Source organism: Oryctolagus cuniculus, chromosome 3, assembly GCF_051225735.1.
Source record: "Oryctolagus cuniculus isolate XC-2025 breed Fujian yellow rabbit chromosome 3, ASM5122573v1, whole genome shotgun sequence".
NCBI classification, from domain to species: Eukaryota; Metazoa; Chordata; class Mammalia; order Lagomorpha; family Leporidae; genus Oryctolagus; species Oryctolagus cuniculus.
Window position 1 is genome coordinate 167,324,823 of NC_142869.1, and position 15,924 is coordinate 167,340,746.

Sequence of the window (15,924 nt, forward strand, 5' to 3'; positions counted from 1 at the left end):
TGTGTATAGAACAGTGTTCAGTGAATGAATTTTACTGTTGCCTTGTTCAGTTATTTAATGGTTTCTGGTCTGAAAGTTGGAAGAATTGTCTTTTAGTCTAGGTTCTGCTATCAAACAGATGTGTGAACTTGAGGATGGGGTTTTTTGGGGGGTGGCAGGGAGGGTTTGTTTGTTTTTATAGAATGGAAAAGTATAACTACAGCAGAATGGGGCTGTTAACTACTTAACATCTCCAAACTAGCACCCATTTGTCACCTGTGATCTCACAGATGTAGTGCTGCACGTTTTGCTTTTAGAAACACTGACGGAGAGATTCCAGTTCTAACGTTCTGTGATTGCTCTGTAAGTGAATATGCCACAGAGAGAGACACTTCAAGAACTCCATTCATTAAGCAGTCGTAGTGCTCAGCAACTAAGGAATTGATTATTTTCCCTTTGGACACTTGCTGTTAACATAAAATGGATCTGTGAGTCTTCTTGTTAGGAGCAGATCTGATTGCATCTCTTAACCTTTAGTCTGAGTCATCTTTGTTTCATATCACAAGGTAGGTTGGTCTTACTGGACATTTGAAATAACTCCAGAACGCAGTCCTAACTAATTCATAGTATTTTCTGAAAGTGACTGAATTGTAGAATTTGATGGGAACATATTTATCATTTTTTTCTGTTGTTAATTGGACATACAGTTAGTTTCCTTGCTACAGTTGAATTAACATTGTCTGCTGTTAATTTTCTGGGATAGAATGTCTTAAAAAACAGTGTCTTGCAGGTCTTGTGTCTACAAGAATGATCAAGCTGCAAAGGAAAATCCAAGTAAAAGTCTTCAGGAGGAAGAACCATGTCCAAGATTTGCCCATCAGCTTGTATATGATGAATTACACAAGGTATCCTGACTGCATTGGCCTGCGTGCTTTCCACAGCCTACGTCTGAAAGAATCCCCAAATACACGTTACCACTTTTTATTATGATCAACATTTGATTAACTGGATAATCCCCATCACTGCTTATCTTAAGCAAACTATACTTTGGGTTAGCTTCTTCCTATCACTGTTTTTGTTGTCTCTCTGCCGCTGCCATAGTAATTTTGGTAATAGAATTCATTTTAGCAAAAAATGTAATTGCAGTAAATGTAGTGCTTTAAAGTAAAAAGGAAACTCAAGGAAAACCAAGAGAGAAGTCTTTGGTAAAAGTGCAGTACTTCTTTTTAAAATATGAATTGGGATAATAAAGTTAACTGTAGATACTGCTTCCAAAATAAATTTTACTCTGGCTTCTGTAGTTTCTTTAATGTGCATGTATTTTTTGAAAATCTGGTTTGTTTTATTTATTATAGGTTCATTATTTATTTGGTGGGAATCCAGGAAAATCTTGCTCTCCAAAGATGAGATTAGATGATTTCTGGTCGCTGAAGCTGTGTAGGCCTTCAAAGGATTACTTACTGAGACATTGCAAGTACCTCATAAGGAAACACAGGTACAGAATACTTCAATGAGAATCTTTAATTAAAATGTTCATCAGCTGTTATTGGTCTTCTAGATTCAACTTTTCTCTTTTCAAATTTAATAATGAGACAACTTTGATATTGCAAAGATCATGCATTTCTTGAATGCCCTGTTATTCTGCTGCTTTATTATTTCCTCTTCCAAAAGAGACACCAAAAGTGAAGATAGGTGATTATGCTAAAAATTTCCAAATACAGAAAAAAAATTCTGTATATGTGGACATGCCACCTTGGTGTAACTCAAGGTCTGATGCTACAAACTTGATCAATTCTAGAATGTTAACACAGGCCTGACCTGATGATAGTAATTATATTACTAGTAAATGTGGTAATATGAATGACTACAGAATGTACTTATAATTTGTTACTCCACAATACAACTTCAAAATATGATTATAGTTTCACATCATTACCCTTGCCATTTAATTGCAGAATCATGTAATCAAACATTTTAATAGATATTTCATGTTTGCAATTTAGCTTTAACAGCTGTTAAACTACTAAATTGTAGATAAGTCTGTTTGCCTTTTGGTTACTGATAGTATTAAAGGGTAATAAAAATTTGTAGTTTTGAAGGAGAAGGTTAGCCTTTAAAGATGGCATAGCTATCATTTATTGAACAATTAATTATGTGCTAGATCCTGCATATTATTTTCACAAGTTAATGAACTAAGTATTATAATTATCATAATTTTATAAAAGAAGAAAACAGATATTTTGAAACTTATTATATAACTCATCATGAAAGTCATATAACTGTAAGCGACAGAACCTGGATTTGATCCTGAATATTCTCTCTCTAAGGCTGACCACAAGATCACCATATGTGTGTGTATGTATGCACATGTACAAATATGCATATGTATACATTTATATATATATATGCTTGCATATTTTGTGTAGAATGTGAGTACACAAAAATCTATGTATGAATTAGATTTTCCTATCATGTATTTACATAGTGTTCTTTTCTTGGCTTTCACATGTTGTGCTTAAAAGATAAATTAATGCAGAAGCTAGTTTGGGACGTTAAGTGTGAATAATAACTGTATTTGTTATAGAGTTTGTGAGGGGGAAGGTCTTCATCTTCACGTTGTCTGATTGGCAAAGGATAAACTCTGTTAAAACAAGATTGAAACTTTGATGTACCTTCAGCCAATGTTTATATCACTAAAAGTCACTCCTTAATATATTACTTCATGTTAAACTGTGTTTAAGAGAAAAGACAGAGGCAGGCATTTGTGGGATGTCCGCATCCCATGAGAGTGCCCAGGTTTGATGGAGTCCCACCTCCACTTCCTATCCAGCTTCCTGCGATATGCCTGAGAGGCAGTAGGTGAGGAATTCAAGTACTCGAGTTCTGCTACCCATGTAGGAGACCCAGATAGAGTTCCTAGCTTCTGGCTTTGGCTTGGCTCAGCCCCAGCTTTTGTGGGTATGTGGGTTTGAACCAGCAGATGAAAGATCTGTCTGTCTCTCTCTCTCTTGGTCTCTCCCTCTGTAAGTGTCTGCAGTCTATGCCAGGCCAAACCCACGAGCCTAGAACTCAATCCAGGTCTGCACGTGGACGATGGGGACCCAAGTGCTTGAACCGTCACTCCGCCTCTGAGGATACGTGTTAGCTAGACACTGGATCAGAAGTACTGCAACTCGAACTGGGCAGTCTGATATGGAACATGGGTGTCTGAAGAGGAATCTTATCCCTGTGCCAAATCCCACCCCCTGAAAAAATTTCTTTATGAGAATATTCAAGAATTTAAAGCACTTTCTCAACATCTGAATAGCGAGGCCCAGTGGGTACAATTCGAGTAGCTAAGAACTATTGTAGTGGCTTTTCTTTATGCCTCTCTCTCTCTCTGCTTTCCTATACTATTATCCTGAGTTTGTTTACCCTCAACCTCATGGCATAGATAGATACATAGATTCTGCCATTTCATGGCTTCTGCTTACTACCTATCTATTTTTGTCTGCCTTTTATGTGTCCTTGTATATGTCACCTTCAGATTCTCTGAGAGGATTCCCTGGAGAGAGTGTCCCTACTGGGAAGAACACTGCCAAGCCATTTTATAAACTGCTGATCAGGACGATTGCCTTTGGCTCAGGTGCCAAAACACTGTTCTAATCTTTTGTGGACAAGAGGGTAGAGTAACATGAGCTCTGTATTAGGGGTTCTCGTATGAGGGCTATAAGAGTCGCAGTCACTCTCGAGGTGCTGTCTGGTAGAAGAGAGCTATGATATTTTGCTAATGTTGTCCCTGCCTGAAGTACGGATGCTCCATCACCGCCCATCTGAACACCGTTGTGAAAGGCTCGTCACCATTTTCTTTACCCAAAGGAAATTAAATGAGTTTCTTTTCTTTGTGTAGTGTTTTGAAAAACAGGAAAATTTATGAGAAATAAATCCTTATGTAATTATGCTATGATAAATGTACATTATCTTCTTCAGGTAGATAAATAGAACCAAATCTTTTTTCTGTTTTAAGAGAGATCATTGTTTCCTTTTCGGCTTTGGGATCAAATAGATCCTGTGTTTGATTCTGCTTTTGCCACTTGCTAGCTCTTACCTTAGCCATATTCAATCTTTGGTCCACAATTTCTCACTTATTTTTTAAACGGTAAAGGGGCAGGCCTTTGGAAACACCGTTTAGATACCACTGATATGCCTGCATCCCATCTAAGAGTTCCAGGGTTGGAGTTCTGGCTCTGTTTCCAGCTTCCTGCTGTTATGCCCCCTGGGAAGTAGCTAGTTGTAGCTCAAGTACTTGGGTCCCTGCTACCCACATGGGCGACTAGGATGTGTCCCCAGCTCCTAGTTTTGACTTGCCGCAGCCCCTGCTGTTGTAGGCATTTGGGGAATGAACCATAAGATGGGAGATCTCTCTCTCTCCACCTTTCCAGTGAAGAAAAAGAAATGCCTGACCAATGTTAATGATACTCATGAAAAAAGGGATCATACTTATATCCATTTCTGAAGTATCTGCTAGCGTCTCCACTGGAAAATATATTCTAAAACAGAGGCCAGTATTTTTATTCCTTCTGTTTGTTTTACATGGAACGTTGGGCTTTTTTGCTGTTCTCTTATGTAAATGATTTAACACATTCACTGTGTTTTGTAGCTAGTGAGAGGAGAGTAGGCATGCTCTTACCCACAGCTGCCCAAGGCCACCTGCATTGCTTTTCCATCTCCAGGTGTCTACATCTGCACCTTCTACATGGCTGGATTGTTACTGTGGTTTCCCAGACACAAGTTTTTTAGAATAGAGTAACTCCTCATACACAGTGTATTCCACTGGAGGTCTGAAAGACATTCCTGATGGGTTCTTATAATTCAGCACAATTTTTATTCCTTTCCAGATTTGAAGAAAAGGCTCAGATGGATCCCTTGAGTGCACTGAAATATTTACAAAACGATCTTTATATAACTGTGGATCATTCAGACCCTGAAGAGACGAAAGAGGTAAAGAAAGGTGGTAATTACACTTCAGAAATTGAGTTTTTTGAAAAGTCTTTGTTTTTGCTGATTTTGCTCTTGAGTATTTAAAATAAAATGAAGAAGGCTTGATGACACAATCTTTAAAAACGGCACAAACAAGCTGAAATCAAAATTGAACAGGCAAGTTTTTGAGTGGTAATAGATGACTCAAGTCACATAAAAGCAGATCCTTTCAGAAAAGGATTCTGAGGTATAAAGTTTTGACTTAGACATTAGGTTTGAATTTGGGAAGGAAACAGAAATTTTTATACTTCTTCCATAGTTCCTTAGTTCTTTTACTTTTTTTTTTTTTAAGATTGATTTATTCACTTGAGATAGGCATAGTTACAGGTAGAGGGAGACACAGAGAGAGAGGTCTTCGATCTGCTGGTTCACTTCCCAATGGCAGCAATGGCCGGAGCTGAGCCAGTCCAAAACTAGAAGCTTCTTCTGGGTCTCCTATGTGGGTGCAGGGACCCAAGCACCTGGGTCATCTTCCACTGCTTTCCCAGGCCATAGCAGAGAGCTGGATCAGAAGTGGAGCAACTGAGGGCCGGTGCCGTAGCTCACTTGGTTAATCCTCCGCCTATGGCGCCAGCATCCCATATGGGTGCCGGGTTCTAGTCCTGGTTGCTCCTCTTCCAGTCCAGCTCTCTGCTATGGCCTAGGAGGGCAGTGGAGGATGGCCCAAGTGCTTGGGCTCCTGCACTCATGTGAGAAACAAGGAGGAGGCACCTGGCTCCAGCTTTGGATCGGCATAGTTCCAGCCGTAGCGGCCATTTGTGGGGTGAACCAACGGAGGGAAGACCTTTCTGTCTGTCTCTCTCTCACTGTCTAACTCTGCCTGTCAAAAAAAATTTGGAGCAGCTGAGACTCGAACCGGCGCCCATATAGGATGCTGGAACCACAGGCAGATGCTTAACCCACTGTGCCACAGCACCAGCCCCTGGTTCTTTTACTTAATGATTATGTAATCGTTTATTATAAATTTTTTGTCATGAGTCATGATCCCTCAAGAGAGAAAATAAAACTCTCCTTTTCTGTAGGGAGAAAATGAGAGGTTGGTGGAAGTAGAATTCTTGCTTCTGTAAATATTGTTTAGTTATATGAATGTTTTATCAGTATTGCTTGACTAGAAGTCACTAGATTTATTTATCAATAGATCCTAAGCTGAAGAACTGAGTAGATGATCATGACTTCATTATTTTGTTATGTAACATGGGATAGAAGCAACAGTTCCTAAAAATTTCATATTCTTATGGGCCTATTTGCTTATCTACAGTGTATGAATATCTGCAATGTGTTTCATAACTTTAACTTTACAGCCTTTCTTTCCACCAGCTTCTGAGATTTTGTCATTTTTCGGCCATTTTTTGCTTTTGCCGGCCATTCTTATACATCAAGCAGTACCTAAACTGCAATCCCTTTGACCTTCCACTGTGAAAACTGGTGCTGATTATATGTAGTTCTATCCCTGTGTGTCTTTCCCTGTTAACTGTTGCTTGCTTTGGCTTTGTAATGGCAGTATCACGCTGCAGCATTGGCACAGGTTTCCAGTTTAATGACGGATTACTTTGAGAGTCACTGTACTTTCATCCAGTAGAGTCTGCATGTCCACACGTAGCCCTTGCAGGCTTTTCCCAGGAGCATCCTGCAGCACCTGGCACACCGTATGTGTCCCAGTCATTCCTTTAATGGGGATCTTGAGTGATGAGTTGTTTTTGTGGATCACGGCTCCTGGGTAGTTTGGTTTGCCTTTGCAGTGTCTAACTTGATTACTTTTTTTGTTCAACTCTCTGAGATTGCTTCCTTTCATACGTGGTATGTAATCAAACGTGGCAGACTCTTTGATAACCTGCTGGACCACATTGCTCATGGGTATACCATGCCATCTCGTGAAGTCCTGCCCATGATAGTCAGGGAGGTTTCCTGTCTCAGGGTCAAGGCTGCACTAGCCTGCAGTTACCGGAAGCTTTTTGATCAGGTACAAGTTTTCTGAAAATGGGTGACCCACAAATTTTACCCAGACACACAAACAGCACTGACTTGGATACCTGCTTGGCCATATTCCTGGATCAGTAGAGGTGCCCAGTGACTATATCTAACTCAGCTTTCAAAACTTACTGTAGTGTTTTTTAAAAGATTTATTTTATTATTTGTTTGAAACGCAGAGTTACACAGAGAGAGGGAGAGATCTTCCATGGTACTTGGGTCCATCCTACCCACATGGGAGACCTGGATGGAGTTCCAGGCTAACGGCTTTGGCCAAGATCAGCTCCGATTGTTGTGGTCATTTGGAGAGTGAACCAGTGGGTTGATCCCTGTGTCTCGACTCTGTCACTCTGCCTTTCAAATAAATAAGTATATCTTTTTAAATTGTTTTTTGAAGATCTGTTTATTTGAAAGGCAGAGTTGCAGAGAGGCAGAGAGAGAGAGGGAGAGAGAGAGGTCTCTCTCCATTGGTTCACTCCCTGCTGACAGTTCCCGTATTTTCATGTGTACTTGACAGTACTTGTCAGTGAGGCATGTTGTTGTTTCATTCATTTATTTATTCACTTGAAAGAGTTACAGAGAGTGAGAGATCTTCCCTTCACTGGTTCACTCCCCAGACAGCCTCAATTGCTGGGGCTGGGCTAGGCCAAAGCCAGGAGCCAGTGTCCTCCTCTGGGTCTCCCTCCTGTGTGGCAGAGGTGCAAGGACTGGGGCCATTCTCTGCTGCTTTTCCCAAGACGTTACCAGGGACTGGGTGAGGAGTGGAGCAGCTGGGACTTGAACTAGCACCCGTGTGGGATGCCTAGCTAGGATAAGGAAGAAATAAACAGCATGTAGATGGAAAAGGAAGAAGTACATTTCTTTGCATTTATAAATGATATGAATGTATATGTAGAAAACCCTCATGAAGTCTACATAGGATAAATGGATTTAACAAGTTTATAGAAGACACAGTCAGTAGAAAGCAATGAACAGCCAGAAAATGAGAAGTTAAAACCTGCTATTTCTGTTAGCATCAAAAATGATCTCATATGGAGGTGGCCGTTTGCCATAGCTGTTAAGACGCTAGTTGGCATGCCTGTGTCCTCTATCAAGAGTTCCTGTCACGTCTTGGCTCTGCTTCTAATTCCAGCTTCTTGCTAGTGCACACCCTGGGAGGCAGCAGGTTTCAGTCCAAGTACTTGGGTTCCTGCCACTCACACGGGAGACCTGGATCCATTTCCAGGCTCCGGACTTTGGCTTGCCCAGCGCTGGCTATTGTACTCATTTAGAAAGGAGCTGTCAGATGGAAGATCTCTCTCTGTCCCTGTGACTTTGCCTTTCACATAAATTTTTAAAAGTTCAAAATTCTAAAAATAAAATATGTCCAGTCTACGTCTTTTGTAAGAAATTAATGAAGTTGGGGTCAGTGTTGTGGTGCAGCAGGTTAAGCTGCTGCTTGGTATGCTGGCGTCGTTATGACCACTGGTTCAAGTCCAGCTGCTTCATTTCCATTCCTACCTGGGAAAGCATCGGAAGATGGCCCTAATAGTTAGGGCTTTGCCACCCACGTGGGAGACCCGGATGGAGTTCCTGGCTCCTGGCGTTGGCCTGGCCCAGCCCCAGCTGTTGTGGACATTTGGGGAAGTGAACCAATAGATGGAAGATCGATAGCTCAAACTCGCTTGCTTGCTCTCTCTCTCTCTCACTCCTCCGCCCCCCGGCTCCTTTCCCTTTCCACCTTCCTCTCTATCTCTGTATTTATATATAAATATTTATATATAAATCTATATCTGTATTTATAAATATAATGGAGAAACACATTTATGGGTTGAAAGACTAAAAATTGGTTAAAGCTTCCCATTCTTCACAAATTATTTTTTTAAGTTTATTTACTTATTTGAAAGGCAGAATGACAGAGATCTTCCGTCTATATGTTTACTCACCAAATGGCCACAGCAGCCAGTTATGGGCCAGGCCAAAGCCAGGAGCCAAGGTCTGCTTTAGCAGGAAGCTGAAATTGAGAGTCATAGTCAGGAATCAAATGCAGGCATTCCAGCTGATGATGCAGGCCCCTTAACTAGCATATTAACTGTCAGGCCAAACACCTACCCAATAACTGAAGTTTGTTTTTATTTAAGATAGATTTATTGGGACTGGCACCGTGAAATAGCTGGTAAAGCTGCTGCCTGCAACACCAGCATCCCATATGGGCGTCAGTTCGAGTCCAGCTGCTCCACTTCCAATCCAGCTCTCTCCTATGGCCTGGGAAACAGTGGAAGATGGCCCAAGGCCTTGGGCCACTGCACCTGCCTGGGAGACTTGGAAGAAGTTCCTGGCTCCTGGTGGCTGTCCTGGCCATTTGGGGAGTGAACCCGTGGGTGGAAGACTCCCTTTCTCTCTCTCTGCCTCTGCCTCTGCCTCTCTGCAACTCTGCCTTTCAAATAAACAGATCTTCAAAAAACAATTTAAAAGGATATACTTATTTATTTGAAAGGCAGAGTGACAGAGTCGAGACACAGGGATCAACCCACTGGTTCACTCTCCAAATGACCACAACAATCGGAGCTGATCCTGGCCAAAGCCATGAGCCTGGAACTCCATCCAGGTCTCCCATGTGGGTAGGATGGACCCAAGTACTTGGATCATTTCCCACTACTTTCCCAGTGCATTAACTGGAGCTGGATCAGTAGCGGAGCAGCCAGGACTTGAACTAGTCCTCTGATACAGGATGCTAGCTTTACAAACAATGACTTAACCCACTTTACCACAATACCGGCCCCCAACACCTGAAATTTTAACGGCTCCAAACATAAGATATGACATACCTTCAGAAGAATTCATGGTATCACCTCCTAAAGCCTTGAGAAGTGCCACGTTTGTCTACTCTTACTCTTTCCTTGACTTTGCCTTTTTTCTAGCATCCTCATTTCAGGTAAATATAAATATTCCATTAGTTGTCATGAATTATTTTATTTTTATTTTATAAATTATTTTTATTAATTTGTTAAAAATCCCAGCATTTCAATAATTTTCTAAAGCATTTTATTTATTTATTTGAGAGGTAGTTACAGGCAGTGAGAGGGAGAGACAGAGAGAAAGGTCTTCCTTATGTTGGTTCACTGCCTGATCCGAAGCCAGGAGCTTCTTCCCAGTCTCCCATGTGGGTGCAGGAGCCCAAGCACTTTCCCAGGCCATAGCAGAGAGCTGGATTGGAAGAGGAGCAGCCAGGACTAGAACCAGCGCCTATATGGGATGCTGTTGCCACAGGCAGAGGATTAACCTACTGTGCCACAGTGCCAGCCCCAAAAAGTTTTATTTGACTTATTTGAAAAGCAGAGTTAGAGAAATAGGGAGAGAGAAGTCTTCCATCCATTGGTTCACTCTCCCAAATGACTGTAGTTACCAGACCTGGGCCAAGCCGAAGCCAGGAGCTTCTTCCGGATCTTGCGTATAGGTGCAGGGGCTCAAGCACTTGGGCCATCCTCCACTGCTTTCTCGGGTACATAAGCAAGGAGCTGAATCAGAAGTGGAGCAGCTGGCACTTGAGCTGGTGCCCATATGGAATACTGTAATTTTGTCTTACTGTGTCATAGTTCAGGTACATTTTCTGTTTTAAACTAACCTGAATTGGCTATTATTTCTGTTGAAAAGGCCTTGGAATTTTAACAGTGTAATTATGCATGATTGTGGAATCACAGAAACAACCTATACACATGCTTTTTTCTCAGAGTTTGAGTCATGCAGCAGAGACATCAGGTGTTTTACAATAGCTTGTATTTATTTTTGAGATGAGAATGTGTTGAAAAGGGTGATCGCAGGACTTGTTCCATTCATCTAGCTGGGGTGTTCTTGCCACTGATCTGGCGACGAGACCGGTGTTACACAGCTGCTCGGGAAGAGTCCCAGGTACAGAGTTTGTTTTCCTCCAGTGTAATTAGCTAACCTGTTCCTGTTTCTCTTTTACAGTTTCAGCTCTTAGCTTCAGCTCTGTTCAAATCTGGATCAGATTTTACAGCTCTAGGTGAGTATTCCAGGATAGCTTACCCAGCCAGATCCCTTCATATTTAGGAGCTTGCATTTTGTTTTCTTCTAAATGAAACATCAGGGAAAATGCCCATCTAACAAATGGAGTGCTTTGGAGACCACAGGCAAAGTTTCTGATAACCCGCCGCAGCAGTACTTTCCACGCACGGTCCACCAGTTCGTGGATCTGTGTGTCACTCCTGTTATACCAGTTGCTGTGCCATAATGCAGACAGATAGCAATAGAAACCTGAGCAAGATAAATTAAACTGAATGGTGCTGCTTGGGTTTCAGGCTGCATTAGTGATACTCATTAGGAGATTGGCACTGTTGGTTGAACGGGTTCTCTCTCAGTTTGGTCTATGTGTGGTGTCAAGAGAATGGTGATGGGGTAGGCAATAAAGTGAATGTATTGAGAACAGAGAAAATGAATTCTCTTTCCTAACAATGAGAATTTTTACTTGGTATCTTAATTGTTCAAGATAAGTTCCAGTTGAAAATCATGTTTTTCTCAAACATCTCAGATACACACATAGTCTTTTTTTTTTCCAAAGATTTATTTATTTACTTGAAAGTCAGAGTTACACAGAGAAGGAGAGGCAGAGAGAGAGAGAAAGAGAGAGTCTTCCATTTGCTGGTTCACTCGCCAGTTGGCCACAGTGGCTGGAGCTGCACCAATCTGAAGCCAGGAGCCAAGAGCTTCTTCGGGTCACCCACACAGATGCAGGGGCTCAAGGACGTGGCCCATCTTCTACTGCTTTCCCAGGCCATAGCAGAGAGCTGCATCGGAAGTGGAGCAGCCGGGACTCAAACTGGCACCCATATGGGATGCTGGTGCTGCAGGCAGAGGCTTTATCTGCTATGCCACAGCACCGGCCCCAAACATAGTCTTCATTTAGTAATACTCTCATTTGCTTTCTAAAGAATATTTAAACTGCATTTTAATCAGAAACTGGAAAGTGACTCACTTGTTAAAATAGGTGTTAACAACTACCACATTTTTTTTTAAAGATTTATTTATTTATTTGAAAGGTAGAGTTACAAAGAGGCAGGGGTAGAGAGAAAGTCTTCCATCCACTGGTTCACTCCACAAATGGCCACGATGGCTGGAGCTGGGCCAATCCAAAGCCAGGAGCCAAGAGCTTCTTCAGGGTCTCCCACACGGGTGCAGGGGCCAAAGCACCTGGACCACCCTCCACTGCCTTCCCAGGCCATAGCAGGAAACTGAATTGGAAGTGGAATAGCTGAGACTCGAACCGGCACTCATATGGGATGCCAGCACCTCAGGCGGCAGCTTTACCCGGTATACCACAGCACCGGCCCCTACCACATAAGTACAGTGTGTCAGTATGCTTGGGCTGCCATAGCAAAATACCACAGACTGGTTTCTTAAGCAGCGAATTTATTTCCTAGTTGTGGAGGCAAGAAGACCAGGATCCAGATGTGAGCAGTGTTGGTCTCTCCTGAGGCCTCTCTCCTTGGCTTGCGGATGGCCGTCTTCTCACTGTGACCTCACTTAGTCTTCCTCTGCACTCATGACTCCCTACTGACTCTGCAGTTACCATTTGTAAAGCATTCAAGCAGTTAAACTAGGCTATAATAAAATGGGGAGCCTGTTTAGTTGTCAGTACCCAGGGTCATAGTCAGGTAAACTTTCATGGGTATTTATGTTAGGATAACTCATTGGTAGCTCCAGTTTCTTACCAAGATAGTTGTCATTTGATTATGGGGATTTCTAGCTTTCCGCTTGTCATAATAAAATGTAGTTACACAGAGAATGCATATTGGTGCCCTGAAGCTGTGCTCTTACTATTTTTCTAAGAGTTGAGCAATAGTATTGAAATTTTCCAACATACCTATTATACATACTATTTAAAATTTTTTCTTGCTTTATTTTTATTTTATTTGAAAGGCATGAGAAGGGGGGGAGAGGAGAGAGGGAGAGAGAGGGAGCGCACGAATACCTTCTATCCTCTAGTTCACTAGCCTCAGCCAAGCTTTCAGACTCATTTCCTTCATAATTATTCCAATTTATGTTAACCTCCTAGGGTCTCCCACGCAGGTGCAGGGGCCCAAGGACTTGGGCCATCTTCCACTGCTTTCCCAGGCCATAGCAGAGAGCTGGATCAGAAGTAGGACAGCCAGGACTCGACTCAGTACCTGTATGGGATGCTGGCACTGCAGGCAGTGGCTTTCCCTGCTACACCACAGCGCCGGCCCTCAAACAGTGCCTTTTGATAATTGTTGCCACTCATGAATTAAAAGTCTTCAGAATTTCTCATCATTTTCTGTGTCCTTTTAACTTTATACTTTTGCTTTGTGCACTAAGCTTAGATTCAGCAAGGTCTTTTCTTCAGCCTCTTATCTGCAACCCACTTGTTTACAGGAGCTTTTAATGTAATAATACATTTACTGGAAATAGTGCAAATTTGAAAACTTATATGCCAGGGGAAAATGAGAGTTTTTGCCTTTCCATGAACTTTTGAAGCACCCTCATAATATAGTGGTTATGTAAAGTATATTGGCTGAAATTAGTTCAGATTTTGAAGAGTGAATGCCTGTGATTTACTTTCAAAGAGTTCCATGAAAAGATTGGGATTCACATACCACAACACACACACACACACACACACACACACACACACACAGCATATTTGACAGAATGTTCATTGATGAATCTAAGTGAAGAATATATGAATGTTGTACTATTCTTGAAATTTTTCTGTGGGCTTAAAATTTTTCAAAATAAAGAGTTGAAAATAAAGGAGTTTAGAAATTTAGAAAAGTATGAAACAGGAAAAAATTATAGTCTCACCACTCAGAGGTAACTTCGTTGATATTTTTGGAGTATTTCCTTCCATTCATTTCTGTGATATGATAGTAGGTTTTATTGAATCTTAAACTCAACTCAAAGAAGTAACCATTTTCCTTCAAACTTGAAACAACAACCATAATAAAATTTAAAAAACACAACCTGAGGCAGGTGTTTGGTGCAGTGGTTAAGATGCTGCTTTAAGGTCCGGGCAAGTCCCGCCTCCTCTGCTTCCAGGTCCAGCTTCGCTGATGGACTCCCTGGGAGACAGCAGGTGACAGCTCAAGTGCTTGGGTGCCTGCCACCCACAAGGAAGACTTGGAAGCAGTTCCAGGTTCCTGCCCTGGCTGTTGTGGGCATTTCTGGAGTTAACCAGCAGATGGAGGAGCTCTGTCTGCCTTTCAAGTAAAATGAAAACAAATAAATAAATTAAAAAAAAAAAATGAGAGTGGCCAGCGCTGTGGCACAGCGGATTAATGCCCTGGCCTGAAGTGCCGGCATCCCATATGGGCGCCAGTTAGAGACCTGGCTGCTCCACTTCCGATCCAGCTCTGCTATGGCCTGGGAAGGCAGTGGAGGTTGGCCCAAGTCCTTGGGCCCCTGCACCCACATGGGAGACCAGGAGGAGGCTCCTGGCTCCTGGCTTCGGATCGGCACAGCTCTGGTCGTTGTGTCCATTTGGGGAGTGAACCGTTGGTTGGAAGACACCTCTCTCTCTCTCTCTCTCTCTCTGCCTCTGCCTCTCCTCTCTCTGTATAACTCTTTCAAATAAATAAATAAATCTTTAAAAAAAATTCAGTGAGAAGGAGCATGCCAGTCTCGAGGCATGTAGTAGAACCATAAATGTATAGTTATTTACTATGTGCCAGATATATAGTGTATGTGTCTTTCTTTCTTCAGTCATCTATGTTTTCATTCAATTCTCTGAGTCTACTTCCAGCTCCAAGGGCCTTACTGGTTTTACACCATTTTCTAAAGATCCCTTTCATTTTGACTTTATTATATTTTTATTATCAAAAAACTTTTAGTGGGTCTGAAGCATTAATGATTCAGAAAAGAGGAGTGGGATTTCCTCAGCGCTGGCCAGCAGAGGAATAGCCTTGGAAGGGAGAGAGGAGAAAGCTGTGACCTGGTTCCTGAAGCGCCAGTCTTGCGAGGAGTACCCTTGTAGTCACAGGTGGTCCCACAACAACCCTGAAGGGAGCAGGCGCATCCTTGTAGTCACAGGTGGTCCCATAACAGCCCTGACATGAGCAGGAGTACCGCAGATTTAGGGGAAACAGAAGGGCTGAAAGGAAAGTCTGGTTCCTTTACTGGGATCAGACCACTGCCGGGTAGAGAAACCGGGAACGATTCAGTAGAATCTGGTCTGTCCGTTACTCATTGCTGCTGGTTTCGAAGAGCGTGTCTGGTACAGGTTGAGTTTTAAACACAGTGGCTGAATTTCTTTTCTCTCTTCTGCCCCAGGCTTTTCCGATGTGGATCACACCTATGCTCAACGAACTCAGCTCTTTGACACCTTAGTAAATTTCTTTCCTGACAGTATGACTCCACCCAAAGGCAACTTGGTAGACCTCATCACGCTGTAACCGAAGGGCCGCTCGATGGGGACGTGCAGAACGGAGCCTGCTTCGTCTTGGACTGCGACTCTGGGCTGCCGCTGCGCTGTGATGGAGGCCTGCACCAGAGCCTGCAAGGGATCTTTACCGTCACGAGTTTCAATCCTCTTCTTTCACGCCTGACCGCAACCCCCTTCTCCTCGTCCTATTCCCAAACTAGGCTAATAAAGTGAAATTGGTATACTTTCCATTTAAATATATACATATATTTTTTCTTACTTTAACTTTTAAGAATTAATGAATATAAGAGAAAAAAATAGGCAGTTCACCCTTCTCTGAATTTTATTTCTCTTTCTTTTTTTAAACTGGGGAGCTGAGCACTGTTAACAGACTCAGTGCTGTAAGAACTTTGGACTTTGCTGGATTTTTTTGGCTAGCTTTCTTCTTTTTCTTCCCTTCCGATTTCACTTTTATCTCACATCACACAACTGCTTGTGAGTGGTGTCGCTTGTTTACCTCGTTCTCAACAGATACGTAGTACTGTACGACGGTGGCTGTACGTGAAGGTGATGTTGTGTCAGTG

At 42.3% G+C, this 15,924-nt stretch overlaps 1 protein-coding gene across 1 annotated transcript in view; it reads left to right on the plus strand.

Moving 5' to 3' along the window:
* MKLN1 (muskelin 1) overlaps window positions 1–15,597 on the plus strand; it is a 165,233-nt gene extending 149,636 nt beyond the window's left edge. Inside the window, exons 14-18 of the mRNA XM_051849786.3 lie at window positions 770–884; window positions 1,335–1,474; window positions 4,857–4,959; window positions 10,915–10,969; window positions 15,250–15,597. Of these exons, the coding sequence (XP_051705746.1) occupies window positions 770–884; window positions 1,335–1,474; window positions 4,857–4,959; window positions 10,915–10,969; window positions 15,250–15,371 (535 nt within the window). The 3' untranslated portion in view covers window positions 15,372–15,597. The remainder of the gene's footprint in view (window positions 1–769; window positions 885–1,334; window positions 1,475–4,856; window positions 4,960–10,914; window positions 10,970–15,249) is intronic.
* The last annotated feature ends 327 nt before the right edge of the window (window positions 15,598–15,924 follow it).